General features: G+C 46.7%; 1 protein-coding gene across 1 annotated transcript in view; it reads left to right on the top strand.

The window, feature by feature from the left end:
- The window catches only part of myd88 (myeloid differentiation primary response 88), a gene marked incomplete at its 5' end in the record, with an annotated part of 12,551 nt that extends 8,723 nt beyond the window's left edge, over nucleotides 1–3,828 (top strand). Inside the window, 3 exon segments of the mRNA NM_001016837.2 lie at nucleotides 594–774; nucleotides 2,108–2,199; nucleotides 3,127–3,828. Of these exon segments, the coding sequence (NP_001016837.1) occupies nucleotides 594–774; nucleotides 2,108–2,199; nucleotides 3,127–3,278 (425 nt within the window). The 3' untranslated portion in view covers nucleotides 3,279–3,828.
- Between the last annotated feature and the right edge of the window lie 16,440 nt (nucleotides 3,829–20,268).

Below are 20,268 nucleotides of genomic sequence, written 5' to 3'. Positions count from 1 at the left end.
TTGGAATATTAGCAACTGGTTGCTAGGGTCTTGTTTACCTTAGCAACCAGGCGGTGGTTTAAATGAGAGATTGGAATATGAACAGGCGAGGGACTTAATAGAAAGATAAGTAATAAAAATGGACAATAAGTTCGCAGAGCAATAGTTTTTTGGCTGCCGGGGTCAGTGACCCCCATTTGAAAGCTGCAAAGATGAAGACCAATTGCAAAGTTGCTAGGAATAGGACTTTCTATAACATAATAATAGTTAATGTAAAGGTGAACCTCCCCTTTAAATATGAACTTCATATAGTACAGATGTGATCAACTGCTAGTGTAAAGCAGCCCTGATTGGACAGGCCTGTCTGAGGGCCCCATACACAGGCCAATAAGCTGCCGGGGCATATGGCCACCTTTCCTTTTCTCCTGCAGCGCCTAGGGCGGGGGGGAAATGGGAGCACAGACTAGGGGTAGGCAGGGGAGGTACCTGCATGTGCCCCCCCCCCCCCAGCATTGCACCGTAGGCTCCCATATGTACCTTGTACCCCAATATACTATCCATTCCCCCAATAACCCTGCTCTGTGCTTCTGTTTGTCTCTGGTTAACCCTTACAGGGAGCCTGCCCGAGACGTTCGACGCCTTCATCTGCTACTGCGCCCAGGATATCTCGTTTGTGCAGGAGATGATCAGTCGGCTGGAACAGACCGATTATAAACTCAAGCTGTGCGTCTTCGACAGGGACGTCCTCCCCGGAACCTGCTTGTGGTCCATAACCAGCGAGCTCATAGAGCATCGGTAAGGGCTCTCGTGTGGGGGGGTCCATAGGGAACGCTGGGCTTAGTGCCGGCACTATTACAGGCTTCTGATTGGTGCTGCTGAGTAGGATATAGGATCAAGTACAGGTACTGTTTTATTATTACAGAGAAAAGGGAATCATTTAACCATGAAATAAACCCAATAGGGCTGTTCTGCCCCAATAAGGGGTAATTATATCTTAGTTGGGATCAAGTACAGGTACTGTTTTATTATTACAGAGAAAAGGGAATCATTTAACCATGAAATAAACCCAATAGGGCTGTTCTGCCCCAATAAGGGGTAATTATATCTTAGTTGGGATCAAGTACAGGTACTGTTTTATTATTACAGAGAAAAAGGGAATCATTTAACCATTAAATAAACCTAATAGGGCTGTTCTGCCCCAATAAGGGGTAATAATATCTTAGTTGGGATCAAGTACAGGTACTGTTTTATTATTACAGAGAAAAGGGAATCATTTAACCATTAAATACCCCTTATTGGGGCAGAACAGCCCTATTGGGTTTATTTAATGGTTAAATGATTCCCTTTTCTCTGTAATAATAAAACAGTACCTGTACTTGATCCCAACTAAGATATAATTACCCCTTATTGGGGCAGAACAGCCCTATTGGGTTTATTTAATGGTTAAATGATTCCCTTTTCTCTGTAATAATAAAACAGTACCTGTACTTGATCCCAACTAAGATATAATTACCCCTTATTGGGGCAGAACAGCCCTATTGGGTTTAATTATATCTTAGTTGGGATCAAGTACAGGTACTGTTTTATTATTACAGAGAAAAGGGAATCATTTAACCATTAAATAAACCCAATAGGGCTGTTCTGCCCCAATAAGGGGTAATTATATCTTAGTTGGGATCAAGTACAGGTACTGTTTTATTATTACAGAGAAAAGGGAATCATTTAACCATGAAATAAACCCAATAGGGCTGTTCTGCCCCCAATAAGGGGTAATTATATCTTAGTTGGGATCAAGTACAGGTACTGTTTTATTATTACAGAGAAAAGGGAATCATTTAACCATTAAATAAACCCAATAGGGCTGTTCTGCCCCCAATAAGGGGTAATTATATCTTAGTTGGGATCAAGTACAGGTACTGTTTTATTATTACAGAGAAAAAAAGAAATTATTTTTAAGAATTAGAATTATTTGCTTATAATGGAGTCTATGGGAGATGGCATTTCCGTATTTCGGAACTTTCTGGATAACGGGTTTTCAGATAAGGGATCCGATACCGGTATTCGATATCAAAATATTATGCGCAACATGGAAGCGTTATTATTACATTACGTTATTATTTTGTTATAGGTGCCGAAAGATGGTGGTGATTATATCTGATGATTACCTGGACAGCAGCGAGTGTGACTTTCAGACCAAATTTGCCCTGAGCCTCGGTCCAGGTAAGATCGATTTTGGCTAGTGTAACGGCTTATGGTCCAAGTGGCTAGTGTAATGGCTACTTATATTGCTGTACTTCAACGGCTTATGGCACCAGTGTATTTCAGCCAATGAAACAGAAGCTAAACCTGTCCCTACCGCTTCCTATTCACCATTACTGGCGCTGTCACACAGTGGGGGCTGCAGGGGGGTTTCAGGGGCTTTTTTGGCACTGTAATTGAATGCCCTGTGTGCCATTAGCCATAAAGCATCGATTTACAAGCATAATTAATTGCTCGTTAACCCTATTAGTACCCCATGGGCACTCTGGACCTCTGTGCGAACCCTATGGAATTTGCCTTTCTGGTTTGCAAGAAGTCCAAAAGCCTTGTGACAAGCTCACCCAGCACCGAAGGGTTAATGCCTATGGATGTGCATTGCCGGAGATCACAGGCTGTTAATTGGCTGGTTAATATGTGCAGCAAAGGGGAAGTTAACCTTTAAGCTTTTAGTGTGTTACAGAATGGCCTATTCTAAGCAACTTTTCAATTGGGTTTTCAAATGGGGGTCACTGACCCCGGCAGCCTAAAACCTACTGCTCTATGAGGCTCCAGTTTTATTGTTATTGTTACTTTTTCTATTCAGGTCCCTCTCCTGTTCATATATCAGTCTCTCATCCAAACCACTCCCTGGTTGCTAAGGTAACTTGGACCCTAGCAACCAAATAACCAAATAAAAGTTAACTCAAAAGTAAACAATCCATTTAATATATTACAATATTATTCGCTTATTCGAGTCATTGCTATAGAGTGGGTACCTGTTGGTAGTGGGTGGGGCTGGACCGATCCTGAAGCCAATCAGAACATGACGCGGCAGCATGTTTGACATGTGATTTCTGACTTTCGCGTGCGTCTGTATCCCAGGGGCTTATTTGTGTTTCTGCCTTACAGGGGCTCGGGAGAAGCGGCTCATTCCTGTCAAGTACAAACCGATGAAGAGGCCATTTCCCAGCATCCTCCGCTTCATCACTTTGTGCGACTACACAAACCCCTGCACCAAGGGCTGGTTCTGGGAGAGGCTCGCCAAGGCGTTGAGCCGCTAAATTGGGCTCCCATCAGCCCCAGAGTCCGTGCCATAGGGAACATAGCCAATAGCCAAGGAGATATCCTGTATAAAGCATTAACCCCTTGCAGACTGGAGGAACTACAGATGTTTATGCAGGATAATAGATTCCCCTGGAGACGATATCATGAGAACTTTGCTCTCCCGCACAAGCACAGGGACCAATAACGACTTCTACGAGACGCCAGTTATACATCCAAATTGTTGCTTTAATATGGTTTTTTTTCTTTTTTAAATATACAGAATCGGGAAAAGGGAGATTTTTATAAGAAAAACCGGCTACGCGAGAATGCAAATAAAAAAATCAAGCTCTATATATATATATATAAATATAATATATCAGGCAGGGTGTGCCGCTGAGCGAGAGCCTCATTACCTGCGGTGCGAGTGGGGCCTCTTTCCCATTCACTTGTGAGATGATTGCGATGATGATGATGATGGTGACGGTGGTGCAATCTGCATTTCTCTTGCGCCATTAGGTGCACCCTGTTTTCAAGAAAGATGATTAAAAATCTATATTTTTATCTGTATGTAACGTGTTTCATTCAATATGGTGCTGATCTTACAAGCAGTATGGCAGCTCCGGCACACACAGTACTGCTCTCACACACACACTGGCTCGGCTGGACTCTAGTGAAACAATTACACACTGGGCTTTATTCTTAGGGCGACTACCGCTCCGAAATGGCTTCCCACTGGGAACAATAGGAGTATCATGGGCCACTGAACCGCTCCGTGGGTTCCTACCCTTACAGCAAAGAAGTACATGTATTTGATCCCAACTAAGATATAATTACCCCTTATTGGGGCAGAACCGCCCTATTGGGTTTATTTAATGGTTAAATGATTCCCTTTTCTCTGTAATAATAAAACAGTACCTGTACTTGATCCCAACTAAGATATAATTACCCCTTATTGGGGGCAGAACAATCCTATTGGGTTTAATTACTGTTTAAATAATTTTATTAGCAGACTTAAGGTAGGAGATCCGAATTACAGAAAGATCCCTTATCCAGAAAACCCCAGATCCCGAGCATTCTGGATAACGGGTCCCATACCTGTATTCCCATACCAATGATCCAGCTGGGTGGGGGGGTTTGCATCTCTAAGAGCAGCAGCACTTCCTGGAATTTAAAGGGAATATTGCAGTGCATTGTGGGAGCTCTGACTCCTATAAAAGGCTGGAGGGCTCTGCTGGCACTGGAGTCAATTCTCTTACCCCTCACAGTTGTGTTTAAATTGGCTTTGGACCCTCATGTATTTGGGGACTTGGTGGGATATTCCATTGTAGGAATGATTTGATTGGCTGCCAGTGAGTGTGAGCCTTGAGTCACTACTCCAGCGAAGGAATGATTGGCTGCCAGTGAGTGTGAGCCTTGAGTCACTACTCCAGCGAAGGAATGATTGGCTGCCAGTGAGTGTGAGCCTTGAGTCACTACTCCAGCGAAGGAATGATTGGCTGCCAGTGAGTGTGAGCCTTGAGTCACTACTCCAGCGAAGGAATGATTAGCTGCCAGTGAGTGTGAGCCTTGAGTCACTACTCCAGCGAAGGAATGATTGGCTGCCAGTGAGTGTGAGCCTTGAGTCACTACTCCAGTTCAGTTTATTGGGGGGTCCGTGGAGTTTGCTTGTACCAAGTTTCTGTACATAAGATTCTAGGCAGATAAATTGCACAGATTTTACCATAAGTTTATACATAACTTACTCAGTTTGCGTAACTTCTGCTGCCACGGCCGGGGGCCACATTGGGGTGAAGATTATACAGCGGCCGGGGGCCACATTGGGGTGAAGATTATACAGCGGCCGGGGGCCACATTGGGGTGAAGATTATACAGCGGCCGGGGGCCACATTGGGGTGAAGATTATACAGCGGCCGGGAGCCACATTGGGGTGAAGATTATACAGAGGCCGGGAGCCACATTGGGGTGAAGATTATACAGAGGCCGGGGGCCACATTGGGGTGAAGATTATACAGCGGCCGGGGGCCACATTGGGGTGAAGATTATACAGCGGCCGGGGGCCACATTGGGGTGAAGATTATACAGAGGCCGGGGGCCACATTGGGGTGAAGATTATACAGCGGCTGGGGGCCACATTGGGGTGAAGATTATACAGAGGCCGGGGGCCCTATTGGGGTGAAGATTATACAGCGGCCGGGGGCCACATTGGGGTGAAGATTATACAGCGGCCGGGGGCCACATTGGGGTGAAGATTATACAGCGGCCGGGGGCCACATTGGGGTGAAGATTATACAGAGGCCGGGGGCCACATTGGGGTGAAGATTATACAGAGGCCGGGGGCCCTATTGGGGTGAAGATTATACAGAGGCCGGGGCCACATTGGGGTGAAGATTATACAGCGGCCGGGGGCCACATTGGGGTGAAGATTATACAGCGGCCGGGGGCCACATTGGGGTGAAGATTATACAGCGGCCGGGGGCCACATTGGGGTGAAGATTATACAGCGGCTGGGGGCCACATTGGGGTGAAGATTATACAGCGGCCGGGGGCCACATTGGGGTGAAGATTATACAGAGGCCGGGGGCCACATTGGGGTGAAGATTATACAGAGGCCGGGGGCCCTATTGGGGTGAAGATTATACAGAGGCCGGGGGCCACATTGGGGTGAAGATTATACAGCGGCCGGGGGCCACATTGGGGTGAAGATTATACAGCGGCCGGGGGCCACATTGGGGTGAAGATTATACAGCGGCCGGGGGCCACATTGGGGTGAAGATTTCACAGGGCCCGGTACAACCCCTCAACCCCCCGTAATGGCCGCCCTGCCTGGATGAATAAGACTCTTCATAGACATAAATATATGGGGATCGGTAACTGGCAATTTAATGTGACAATTTAAAGATTGCGGTTCTTGAACCCCTGAAGAAGCCCCTTGTGCCTTTTGTCTAATCCCAGGGGCAATAGTTATATTTCCACTATACATTTAAATGAAATGTTATACTAAAGCTCACTGTATACCCCGGCTATATTAGCATTGCCCAGAGCTGCCCTATGCCAAGTCTGAGTTTAATACAGAAAAACTCACCCACATTCAGTTTGGAGTTTCAGCCGCTATCTGGTTGCTAGGGTCCAAGTTACCTTAGCAACCAGGGAGTGGTTTGGATGAGAGACTGGAATATGAATAGGAGAGGGACTGACTAGAAAAGAAAGTTACAAAAAGTAACAATAACAATAAAACTGCAGCCTCAATAGAGGGGGTCAGTGACCCCCATTTAAAAACTGTAAAGAGTTGGAAGAAGAAGGCAAAAAATATAACAAATAAATAATGAAGACCAACTGAAAAGAATTGGCCATTCTATAACAACAAGTAGTGACATCACCTGGCACGCGTGTTTAGTTGAACTGGACCTCTCTGCATATTATTTATGTTGTTCAAGAATAACAGCCCAATGCATAAACTGTACAGCTGTATAGTATTGGTCATATAGTGAATAAAACCCCCCTAGTGTAACTTATAAGGATATTATAAGACTGTATAAGCTGAGTCTAAATGGAAGACTTACTGTACGTTTGCCCCATTGGGCGCAGGCAGTGGCGCTGTGACAGAGCTCTGCCATTTAGCGCAGCACAATAGGCCGTGTAATTGCTCCGCAGCAGCCGATGGTTTGTCTGCAGAATACATTGTGCCGCGCAAATGGGACAAACAGTTATTTGGATCTGTGGCACCGATATTATCAGATTTGGAACTTGGAGATTGGGGGCATTACCCCCCCCCTGTCAGTAAGTGCCAGTCACTGACTGCCATATTGTGCTGTGTAATTGAAGGAATGGCTAATAAGCAATGTCTGATTTCAGGCTTCCCAATCTCTTTATAAAGAATAGAATTATAAATGCTGCCAGGCCCAGAGCTAGGGGTTAGGCACCGAGGCACCTGTAGGGGTGTGACCCACACAGCCGGGTTTTGGGAGGGGTGTCGGGGTCAAAACTCCCTGCCCGGTTATTTCAAATTAGAGAAACTGTGCAGGACTCAGATTGACAGTGGTGATCAGCCAATCGCAACATCATAAGCCCACCCCACATTATAAGCCCACCCCCGGCATCATCAGCCACACCCTGTGACATCACCGTCACACCCCGTGATGTTGCCATTCTGCCCCCCCCCCAGGTCCGAAGTTGACAACCCCAGGCACCTGGCAAGGGTTAACTATTGGTAACAGCACCGCACACCTGATGTTTCCCACGTTTCCTCCGTGGGCATTCACTTGCCCCTGCACACCCCTCTCGTAAAGGATAAGTAAACCTTTACAGTTATTTGATGGGAGTGCTGTTCTAAGCACTGTTTGCAATTTACATTTCACTATTTTTTTTTTTAATTCCAAAATGTTAAGGGTTAAAGTACTGTAAATATGAATACAACACAGCGCCACCTGCTGGTCAGTTTCCAGCCATGATGTTGTTGAGGAAATTGTCAGGAGATAGAGAGAGGGCTGATCTGATGTTTTTCTGGGTGGGAAAGATGTGAGGAAATGTATCTGAGGTTTCTAATGTTTTCCCAGCCAGACGCAGCCCTCTTTCTATCTCCTGACATCTTCCTCCATAACATCATTGTCAGAGAGATACCATAAAACTATGGCACATAGGGATTCCCCTGTACTAAGCACAATTCAGCAGGAACAGCCCCCTAAGTTTGCTCATAGCCTGTACAGAGAGATACCATAAAACTATGGCACATAGGGATTCCCCTGTACTAAGCACAATTCAGCAGGAACAGCCCCCTAAGTTTGCTCATAGCCTGTACAGAGAGATACCATAAAACTATGGCACATAGGGATTCCCCTGTACTAAGCACAATTCAGCAGGAACAGCACCCTAAGTTTGCTCATAGCCTGTACAGAGAGATACCATAAAACTATGGCACATAGGGATCCCCCTGTACTAAGCACAATTCAGCAGGAACAGCCCCCTAAGTTTGCTCATAGCCTGTACAGAGAGATACCATAAAACTATGGCACATAGGGATTCCCCTGTACTAAGCACAATTCAGCAGGAACAGCACCCTAAGTTTGCTCATAGCCTGTACAGAGAGATACCATAAAACTATGGCACATAGGGATTCCCCTGTACTAAGCACAATTCAGCAGGAACAGCCCCCTAAGTTTGCTCATAGCCTGTACAGAGAGATACCATAAAACTATGGCACATAGGGATTCCCCTGTACTAAGCACAATTCAGCAGGAACAGCACCCTAAGTTTGCTCATAGCCTGTACAGAGAGATCCCATAAAACTATGGCACATAGGGATCCCCCTGTACTAAGCACAATTCAGCAGGAACAGCCCCCTAAGTTTGCTCATAGCCTGTACAGAGAGATACCATAAAACTATGGCACATAGGGATTCCCCTGTACTAAGCACAATTCAGCAGGAACAGCCCCCTAAGTTTGCCCATAGCCTGTACAGAGAGATACCATAAAACTATGGCACATAGGGATTCCCCTGTACTAAGCACAATTCAGCAGGAACAGCCCCCTAAGTTTGCTCATAGCCTGTACAGAGAGATACCATAAAATTATGGTGACTGTGTAATGGCGGTCAGGCCGGGCATATACAGGCCCCATGGGCTCAGTTTAATATGGGTAACTGGTGCAAACTGGAACACAGAGAGGTCCCTATCCCATATCACAGGCCGAGACCTGCCATGGAAGATTCTACAGCGGAGATTTTCTCTCTGTTTATTCAGGTCACGCAACGTTTCAGCTGCTACAGGTACTAACTGCAAAAGTCACAGCTCTCAGTTCATGCGAATGGTACCAGATCATGGCAATCTGAAAAGCATCACATTAACATTAGGGAATCCCTATGTGCCATAGTTTTATGGTATCTCTCTGTACAGGCTATGAGCAAGCTTAGGGGGCTGTTCCTGCTGAATTGTGCTTAGTACAGGGGAATCCCTATGTGCCATAGTTTTATGGTATCTCTCTGTACAGGCTATGAGCAAACTTAGGGGGCTGTTCCTGCTGAATTGTGCTTAGTACAGGGGAATCCCTATGTGCCATAGTTTTATGGTATCTCTCTGTACAGGCTATGAGCAAACTTAGGGGGCTGTTCCTGCTGAATTGTGCTTAGTACAGGGGAATCCCTATGTGCCATAGTTTTATGGTATCTCTCTGTACAGGCTATGAGCAAACTTAGGGGGCTGTTCCTGCTGAATTGTGCTTAGTACAGGGGAATCCCTATGTGCCATAGTTTCATGGTATCTCTCTGTACAGGCTATGAGCAAACTTAAGGGGCTGTTCCTGCTGAATTGTGCTTAGTACAGGGGAATCCCTATGTGCCATAGTTTCATGGTATCTCTCTGTACAGGCTATGAGCAAACTTAAGGGGCTGTTCCTGCTGAATTGTGCTTAATACAGGGAATTACCTTGCTGTCGTAAATGACAGTATCTGTTGGAGCCAACATCTAAAGTGATTCCAAGGGGAAACAAAAGAAAAGGTATAATTGCCATTAAGTATTTAAAATAGCTGAGCGATTGCAGCAGTTGTTCTGTATGGAGCCTGTACAGCAGCAAATAGGTGTTGGCTTGGGGTGTAAGGTAAGTGATTATATTCCCTGCTGCTTCCCTCCCCATGCGGTTCTGTTGGTACCAGCGCCACTCTGGGGTTCTATTCCTATAGCCGCTCTGTGCAGGACATTTTGCCCCTCCCTGTTACCTGTATCATGTTTATTTCTCTCCCCACAGGTTCCGTATAGGAGACTCCCCGTGCCTGTACCTTAATAGCGGCCATGTTGGCAGCGCAGCTTGTCATGAAGACAGGAAGTGAATCTGTAATAAAATGGACGCCATCAGTCACATGACACATTTTTACTAGGAGACACTATGAGATGTTGCCCACATGTGTCTGCAGCTGCCCACGTGCCAGAGAGGGTTGTGCCCATTCCCCTCGTGGGCTGCGCTGCACTGATGAGCCCCAAACAGGACCAAACACAGTGTTAATTAATGGCTTATTGGCTGAAATGCATCTGGGAATGGGGGGTAGGTTGCCCTATGTGATACAGAGTAGCCCAGAATGGGAAACCTACCCCCGGCTGCAGCTGCAGATGTGCATTGGGTCCCCCCCCCCCACTCACAGTGACTGGCAAATGTGCTGTACGGCCTCCAGATTGGCTGGGAATGATCTGCCTGGGGATCTACTGTCTGTCTGTCTGTCTATCATCTATCTATCTATCTATCTATCTATCTATCATCTATCTATCTATCTATCTCTATCATCTATCTATCTATCTATCTATCTATATCTATCTATCATCTATCTATCTATCTATATCTATCTATCATCTATCTATCTATATCTATCTATCATCTATCTATCTATATCTATCATCTATCTATCTATCTATCTATCATCTATCTATCTATATCTATCTATCATCTATCTATCTATCTATCATCTATCTATCTATCTATCATCTATCTATCTATCTATCTCTATCATCTATCTATCTATCTATCTATCTATCTATCTATCATCTATCTATCTATCTATCTATCTATCTATATCTATCTATCATCTATCATCTATCTATCTATCTATATCTATCTATCATCTATCATCTATCTTCTATCTATCTATCTTCTATCTATCTATCTATCTATCTATCTATATCTATCATCTATCTATCTATCTATCATCTATCTATCTATCTATCTATCTATCTATCATCTATCTATCTATCTATCTATCTATATCTATCATCTATCTATCTATCTATCATCTATCATCTATCTTCTATCTATCTATCTATCTATCCATTTAGTTCAGTGGTTGGTGCAGCAGATAAATACAAATATTGAGTTCTTCTATGGATACATCCAGCCTGACAAATGGTACAACTGCCCTGTGTTCTGTAACAGCCATTTAAGGACAACATTGTCTAGGACTTTACTTTCCCTTTAAACAAAGTCCCTCCCACATCACATGTCAGGGTTACAGGGAATTCTGCAGTTTGTATTTGGTAAATGAGCCTTTCTGCGTCTGGCTTAGATGGCTTCTGTATTATTGGCTTAGATACACCCAGCATGGCGGCACTAACATCTGTGGGGTCTGCAGCCGCCCCCTAAATTAGTCAGGCAGAATATCCCCTAAATATGTATTTCATTTCCAAGAATAAAACCCCCCATTCCGTAGCTATGGAGCCGGGCTGGACTCTGCACCCCTGACCATGTGGGACCCCTAATCCACAGGCATATGCACAGCACCCACCCCTTCATGTAATTAAATGCACTAAATTTGCCCAGGAGCAGTAACAGGTGCCCGGAAAATGCTACCTGCTGATTGGTTGGTACGGGTTACTGCACCTTGGAAAACCACGTGTCTTTTATTACATATCCCATTAGAGTTCTGGGGGGGCAGTGATTGTGCACGTGGGGCCTGGGGTATAAACCATATCTTTTCTGGCTAACGGGCCCACTCAGTGCCCCCCTGAACTGGGGCTGATTTGGGGGGAGAGATACTCGGCATTACTGTAGCAAGTAGAGGAGAATGCTGGGGAGTGAGACATTAATGGAACAAGGGAATAAAGCTGCTCACACAGCGGTGCATTACTTGGGTTAGTTTAGTGCCAAGAGAGACTCACAGAGATTTTACCCATCCCCCACCTTTACCCATCATACCCCACCTTTACCCATCATCCCCCACCTTTACCCATCATCCCCCACCTTTACCCATCATCCCCCAACTTTACCCATCATCCCCACCTTAACCCATCATCCCCCACCTTTACCCATCATCCCCCACCTTTACCCATCATCCCCCACCTTTACCCATCATCCCCCACCTTTACCCATCATCCCCCAACTTTACCCATCATCCCCACCTTAACCCATCATCCCCCACCTTTACCCATCATCCCCACCTTTACCATCATCCCCCCAACTTTACCCATCATCCCCCACCTTAACCCATCATCCCCCCCCCCTACCATCACCCCCCAACTTTACCCATCATCCCACCTTAACCCATCATCCCCCACCTTTACCCATCACCCCCCCCTTTACCCATCATCCCCCCCTTTACCCTAATCCTACAGCATAATGCTTATTTGTGGGGCTCTGTGCCGCATCTCCTATTGTCGCCTATATGGGATCTCTGCTACACACTTACACTTACTGATACAATTGCTTGTGTTTAGTGTAACAAACAGCATGGCCCAAGTCATGTGGGGGCATGATGTACATGCTTATTTAGTTTCAGCTATATATACTATATACTGGGGGTGTGTATGTATTGTACATATGCTCTGAATGTATTTATAGAGAGAATATTTGAAATGACAGTTAAATAAACATTTGCACACAAACCAACCTGTAAGTGTCGGCTCTTATTCTCAGCACAGGGAGGGGGCAATGAGGGGAGAGGAGTTGCAGCTTCGTGCCATTAATTGCACATGCAGTATTGGGTGGCTCTGTATGTCGGGCAGTTGCCTGTATAACCGCCATCTTGGCGTATGTATGTGACATATGTATGTATGGGCACCTTCTGTTTGGGGCAATAAAGTACAAGAGAGGAGCCCCCCCCCTCTGTTGACACTGTCGCTGCCAGTAACTGTGTAATAACTTGTTCCCCACCTCCAATCCCCCCCTGTCCTGCTCTCTAGCCTGCCCCTCTGACTATTCCCCCATATATGTGCCCCCCCAAAGTCATGCCTCGCCCCTCTGCACTATTCCCCCATATATTGTGCCCCTCTCTATATAGTCTGCCCTGCCCCTCTGACTATTCCCCCATATTGTGCCCCCCCAAAGTCATGCCTGCCGCCTCTGACTATTCCCCCATATATGTGCTCCCCCCAAAGTCATGGCCATGCCCCACGCTGACATATTCCCCCATATATGTGCCCCCCAAAGTCATGCCTGCCCCTCTGACTATTCCCCCATATATGTGCCCCCCAAAGTCATGCCTGCCCCACTGACTATTCCCCCATATATGTGCCCCCCCCCCAAAAGTCATGCCTGCCCCACTGACTATTCCCCCATATATGTGCCCCCCCAAGTCATGCCTGCCCCATCTGACTATTCCCCATATATGTGCCCCCCCAAAGTCATGCCTGCCCCACTGACTATTCCCCCATATATGTGCCCCCCCAAAGTCATGCCTGCCCCTCTGACTATTCCCCCATATATGTGCCCCCCCAAAGTCATGCCTGCCCCTCTGACTATTCCCCCATATATGTGGCCCCCCCCCCCAAAGTGCTGCCCACTGACTATTCCCCCATATATGTGCCACCCCAAATCATGCCTGCCCCCCAACTGACTATTCCCCCATATATGTGCCCCCCCAAAGTCATGCCTGCCCACCTGACTATTCCCCCATATATGTGCCCCCCAAAGTCATGCCTGCCCCACTGACTATTCCCCCATATATGGTGCCCCCCCAAAGTCATGCCTGCCCCTCTGACTATTCCCCCATATATGTGCCCCCCAAAGTTCATGCCTGCCCCACTGACTATTCCCCCATATATGTGCCCCCCAAAGTCATGCCTGCCCCCTCTGACTATTCCCCCATATATGTGCCCCCCCAAAGTCATGCCTGCCCCACTGACTATTCCCCATATATGTGCCCCCCCAAAGTCATGCCTGCCCCCATTTACATGATAGCTCCGCCCCTTACATGACGGACCCGCCCCCCCCAGAGGCCCTGCTCTGACTATAGTGCTTCAGCTCTGCAGGGGTCGTTATCAGTAATGCACCAAAGAGTTAATATGGCCGGAGATACCCCAGCTCTGCCCATATCTGCCCCCTTCTCACACAGACAGGAGGTGTCTCCTCGACCCAACTGAATTATTCCATAAGGGAATGTGTCCCTGTGTGACCTGAAATCTAAATTCCATCTGGCTGTTGTTAAACTGTAACTCTCAGTTCCCCCTTATATCCTTATCTCTCCCTGAATTACACATTTGCTTGTAGGATTTATGTTTTCTCCCCAAGTTGATCTGCCCGACGGCACTTTAACCCCCTGTTCGGAGAGGTTATTTAACCCAATAATTGTGCAAGTAAACAAATGCTTTGTGTTGTTTCTGCCAATAAAATCATTCATTAGCAGCATCTTTAGCCAATAGAATGATTGTTATTGGAGTCAGGCGGTGCTGGCTTTGCGCCAGGAATGGCATTGTGATGTCATCACTATCTAAACTGCCAGGGATCCTGTGTAGAGGGTTCAAGCTTGGTTGCCATGGCAATGAGCATTGTGATGTCATAGCTAGTCGGGTTGGTTACATGAATTCACTCCCCGGTCAGTGTCAGTTGTTGATCTGTCACCGGTCGCACTGCGTCTCTTTCGCTGCAAAGAAATAACTTTCGGCGCAACAACTCATTCCCAATTCTGTAAGTGCAAAGACTATTTTTGTTTTCATTCATTGTAAATGTTATTAATTGTTTATATTGGATTTATGTAACGAGGGAATATGTTGTCAGGTTGGACACTATAGGCCAATGTGAAGCCGCGGTTTAACTGTAACTCCCAGTATCCCTGGCGCCGTTGGTACAGTTTCTGCTATAAATGTATAGTTACAGTATAGGCCGTTGGGATGTTGTTTATACTGGGATTAAAGGGGAAATATTGCCAAAATGACACTGACAGTAAAAGCTTCAGATGATGGAAATAATTAACAGTAAATGAATAATATGTCAATACGATGAGTTGAACATTCGCTGCTGTTTGTGAAATAATCTCGTTGCCCCTCACTATCCCCCTCTCTGCAATCTGCCACTTTCCCTGCAGGGGGAGCCGCCACCTTTTATGGGAAAAATACCGGCCTTCCTATACTTTTAGCTTTCTCCTATTAATAACATTGGCACGAAGCAGGGCAAATACTGGCCAATTGGCAGCCCCATGCAGGAGTCAGATTGGGGCTAGAGCCGGCCATACACATTAAGCCACAAAATGAGTGGATCTTTGCTTGTCCAACTGCATTCTGGGCCAAACCTGCTCCGGTTATTAATAGAAATAAATGCATGTTGCAGGGCTACACTGATTGCATTTACATGGAACTACAGCGCAGCCCTGCTAGATGGATTTTCTACACACGTCCCTGAATTTGCCGCTTCTCCGCTCCCCCTACTGTGAGGGGATCCATTTGCCTATAGGGCAGTCAGGCCCGGATTTGTGGCGAGGCCACAAAGGCCTGGGCCTAGGGCGGCACAAGCATAGGGGCGGCATGCCGCCCCGCTGCAGGCAAATTTTAACATTTTGCTCCCATACGGAGCAATGGGGAACTCTCCCCACAGCTCCGTATGGGAGCTTCAACTTTGGCGCTTGCGCATGCGCGTTCGCTCGGCGGGCGGGGGAAGGGGGGCTTCACGCATGCGTATTGGCGCGGCGGGGGGGGATAGGGGGCGCCAAATGGGGGCGGCCTCGGGGCGTCCCCACTACAAATCCGGCGCTGAGGGCAGTGCTGTCCAACCCCCCTCTGTGTGGCCCCCCACCTGTCTGGCTGCTTTGATGGCTTACCTTTGAGTAAGCATTAAATGGTATCAGTACTGAGATTAACTGGCCCCCCTGCATGGTTCTCACCTCAGATTCAGGCTGTAATCCCTCTGTATTGTTTAAATATGTAATCCCCTGTGTTGTTCACACCTTTTAATACCTGCATTGTTCCCCCCTGCAGTGTTCACACCTCAGGCTCAGACTGTAATCACTCCCATTGTTCACTTCTTCACACCTCAGACATAGGTACTGTAGGCAGAGTATGGCACACACAGGCAGCATAGGTCAGGGAGGGTATGGCACACACAGGAAGGGTAGGGCAGGCAGAGTATGGCACACACAGGCAGGGTAGGGCAGGCAGAGTATGGCACACACAGTCAGGGTAGGGCAGGCAGAGTATGGCACACAGAGGCAGCATAGGGAAGGCAGAGTACGGCACACACAGACAGCATAGGACAGGCAGAGTGCTGCCTGTGTGTGCCATACTCTGCTTGCCCTTTGCTGCTTGTGGGAGGTGAACCTGGCAGGGGTTTGTAGTGGGAGTTTGTTAGCAGTTGGAAATTAAATGGTCCCTAAGGTGTGTAATTATGTACTGGGGGTTGCTCTGCTATCCACAGGGGAGGAGGAGGCATATGGAATTTAAGGGTATATCTTAATATGACATAATTCTTTCACATATTAATGATGGTTGATATCCCCACAGTAAGGACCAAGCATTTGGGATTTTGCTGTGCTACCACCACTGTGATAAAATAGGTGTGGTTTGAAGTGGGTGTGGTTTCAAAAAGGGGAGTGGTCAAAACTGGGTTCCATTAGCGGCCCTCCACCATGTATGCTAGAGAAATTCCGGCCCTCGGCACCGTAGAAGTTGGATAGCACTGCTATAGGGTATTTTATCTAACGGCCGACATAACGTTACTGCCAGTTTGCTGCTAATTACCAACTGGCTGCTTGGTACTAACACATGATTGTATCTGCCATATAAATGATTTTACACTGGGAGTAAATCACAATTCTAATCAATTACACATAAGGCCAAAAATACATAAACTATTTGTATTGTTTAATGATGTATAAAAATAGGGTTGGCACCTTTATACCGGCCTTCGGGGTGGGGGAGCAGTCATATGGGGCAGGGTAATAGGTGAAGTGGGTGGGGAAATGGGCAGAGTGGGCGGGGAAATAGGTGGAGTGGGCGGGGAAATGGGCAGAGTGGGTGGGGAAATGGGTGGAGTGGGCGGGGAATGGGCGGAGTATAGGCAGGTCTGGGCTTATAAGGGGTAATCCATCAGCAGAGAGGGTCAGGGAAGGGGGGATTCATAGGGTATTATAAATGTAACGTATATTGCCAGTAAATTTGGAATTTCGGCCCTAGCTGGGGATTTACTGGCTGGGGGGTAACTGTAATAAAAAATGTAGGGAATCAGTAGTGGGGGCTTTTTCACTAATAATATAATGTGCTCAGCATTAAGCCTGTTCCTTTGATCATAGTAATAAAAATGTGAGTGGTGCTTGCCGTGGCAAAACTCGTGCCCCAATATTACAATGTTTCCTTCAGTTCTCTGTGACAATTGTCCCTGCTGGGGCAATTAACCGCCCATCCCCTAGAAAAGTCATAGCACCCCATTCCCGAATAAGCTGCACAGTTTGACACCTCACTCATGGGGCTACGACATACGGTGGTTAATTGCCCCCTGCGGGGGCAATTAACCGCCCACCCCCTAGAAAAGTCATAGCACCCCATTCCCGAATAAGCCGCGCGGTTTGACACCTCATTCATGGGTCTATGACAAACAGTGGTTAATTGCCCCCTGCTGGGGCAATTAACCGCCCACCCCTCAGAAAAGGCGTAGAACCCCATTCCCGAATAAGCCGCACGGTTTGACACCTCATTTATGGGTCTATGACAAATGGTAGTTAATTGCCCCTGCTGGGGCAATTAACCGCACACCCCCTAGAAAAGTCATAGCACCTCGAATAAGTTGCACGGTTTGACACCTCATTCATGGGTCTACGACAAACGGTGGTTAATTGCCCCCTGCTGGGGCAATTAACCGCCCACCCCTCAGAAAAGGTGCAGAACCCCATTCCCGAATAAGCCGCACGGTTTGACACCTCAGTCATGGGTCTACGACAAACGGTGGTTAATTGCCCCCTGCTGGGGCAATTAACCGCCCACCCCTCAGAAAAGGCGTAGAACCCCATTCCCGAATAAGTCGCACGGTTTGACACCTCATTCATGGGGCTACGACAAACGGTGGTTAATTGCCCCCTGCTGGGGCAATTAACCGCCCACCCCTCAGAAAAGTCAAAGTACCCCATTCCCGAATAAGTGGCACGGTTTGACACCTCATTTATGGGTCTATGACAAATGGTAGTTAATTGCCCCCTGCTGGGGCAATTAACCGCCCACCCCTCAGAAAAGGTGTAGAACCCCATTCCCGAATAAGCCGCACGGTTTGACACCTCACTCATGGGTCTACTACAAACGGTGGTTAATTGCCCCCTGCTGGGGCAATTAACTGCCCACCTCCTAGAAAAGTCATAGCACCCCATTCCCGAATAAGCCGCACGGTTTGACACCTCAGTCATGGGGCTACGACAAACGGTGGTTAATTGCCCCCTGCTGGGGCAATTAACCGCCCACCTCCTAGAAAAGTCATAGCACCCCATTCCCGAATAAGCCGCACGGTTTGACACCTCATTCATGGGGCTACGACAAACGGTGCGGGACTAGTTCCGTGCGGAACTTTTGTATGGAAGAATAATAATAAGAGAAATAATAAGCCTGTGAGATAACAATAGTGATGCCTCGCAAGCACCACTAATAATACTAATAATGAGCAAAATGGGGGAACAAGTGCTGATTGGCCCAGACTTTTCTAGTGCCGCCTTGTTCTCATTTTTGCCTTTTTTTTGGCTGAAAGTTTTTCCCTGTGAGCTGAAGGGTTTTTGAGGTTTGAGCCCCTGGGCCCCATATACTAATGGGGGAATATACCCCTTAACTAGTCCAGTCAGACTGGCCCCCCAGCCAGGGGTGTGACTACTCGGGTAAATCAAAAGGGAATTCTGGGAAGGAATCCCGAAGAGAGTTGACTTGTCCTTTAGAAAGCTTTAGCCTATAGGGATTAGTTCCCAGAATTCCTTGTGTTTATTTGCATGTGTATGAGGCGTCTCCTCGACCCAACTGAATTATTCCATAAGGGAATGTGTCCCTGTGTGACCTGAAATCTAAATTCCATCTGGCTGTTGTTAAACTGTAACTCTCAGTTCCCCCTTATATCCTTATCTCTCCCTCAATTACACATTTGCTTGTAGGATTTATGTTTTCTCCCCAAGTTGATCTGCCCGACGGCACTTTAACCCCCTGTTCTGAGAGGTTATTTAACCCAATAATTGTGCAAGTAAACAAATGCTTTGTGCTGTTTCTGCCAATAAAATCATTCATTAGCAGCATCTTTAGCCAATAGAATGATTGTTATTGGAGTCAGGCGGTGCTGGCTTTGCGCCAGGAATGGCATTGTGATGTCATCACTATCTAAACTGCCAGGGATCCTGTGTAGAGGGTTCAAGCTTGGTTGCCATGGCAATGAGCATTGTGATGTCATAGCTAGTCGGGTTGGTTACATGAATTCACTCCCCGGTCAGTGTCAGTTGTTGATCTGTCACCGGTCGCACTGCGTCTCTTTCGCTGCAAAGAAATAACTTTCGGCGCAACAACTCATTCCCAATTCTGTAAGTGCAAAGACTATTTTTGTTTTCATTCATTGTAAATGTTATTAATTGTTTATATTGGATTTATGTAACGAGGGAATATGTTGTCAGGTTGGACACTATAGGCCAATGTGAAGCCGCGGTTTAACTGTAACTCCCAGTATCCCTGGCGCCGTTGGTACAGTTTCTGCTATAAATGTATAGTTACAGTATAGGCCGTTGGGATGTTGTTTATACTGGGATTAAAGGGGAAATATTGCCAAAATGACACTGACAGTAAAAGCTTCAGATGATGGAAATAATTAACAGTAAATGAATAATATGTCAATACGATGAGTTGAACATTCGCTGCTGTTTGTGAAATAATCTCGTTGCCCCTCACTATCCCCCTCTCTGCAATCTGCCACTTTCCCTGCAGGGGGAGCCGCCACCTTTTATGGGAAAAATACCGGCCTTCCTATACTTTTAGCTTTCTCCTATTAATAACATTGGCACGAAGCAGGGCAAATACTGGCCAATTGGCAGCCCCATGCAGGAGTCAGATTGGGGCTAGAGCCGGCCATACACATTAAGCCACAAAATGAGTGGATCTTTGCTTGTCCAACTGCATTCTGGGCCAAACCTGCTCCGGTTATTAATAGAAATAAATGCATGCTGCAGGGCTACACTGATTGCATTTACATGGAATTACAGCGCAGCCCTGCTAGATGGATTTTCTACACACGTCCCTGAATTTGCCGCTTCTCCGCTCCCCCTACTGTGAGGGGATCCATTTGCCTATAGGGTATTTTATCTAACGGCCGACATAACGTTACTGC

This window comes from Xenopus tropicalis, chromosome 6 (assembly GCF_000004195.4).
Source record: "Xenopus tropicalis strain Nigerian chromosome 6, UCB_Xtro_10.0, whole genome shotgun sequence".
NCBI classification, from domain to species: Eukaryota; Metazoa; Chordata; class Amphibia; order Anura; family Pipidae; genus Xenopus; species Xenopus tropicalis.
The sequence above is the reverse complement of the archived record's forward strand: the minus strand, read 5'-3'. Positions and strand labels throughout refer to the sequence as shown.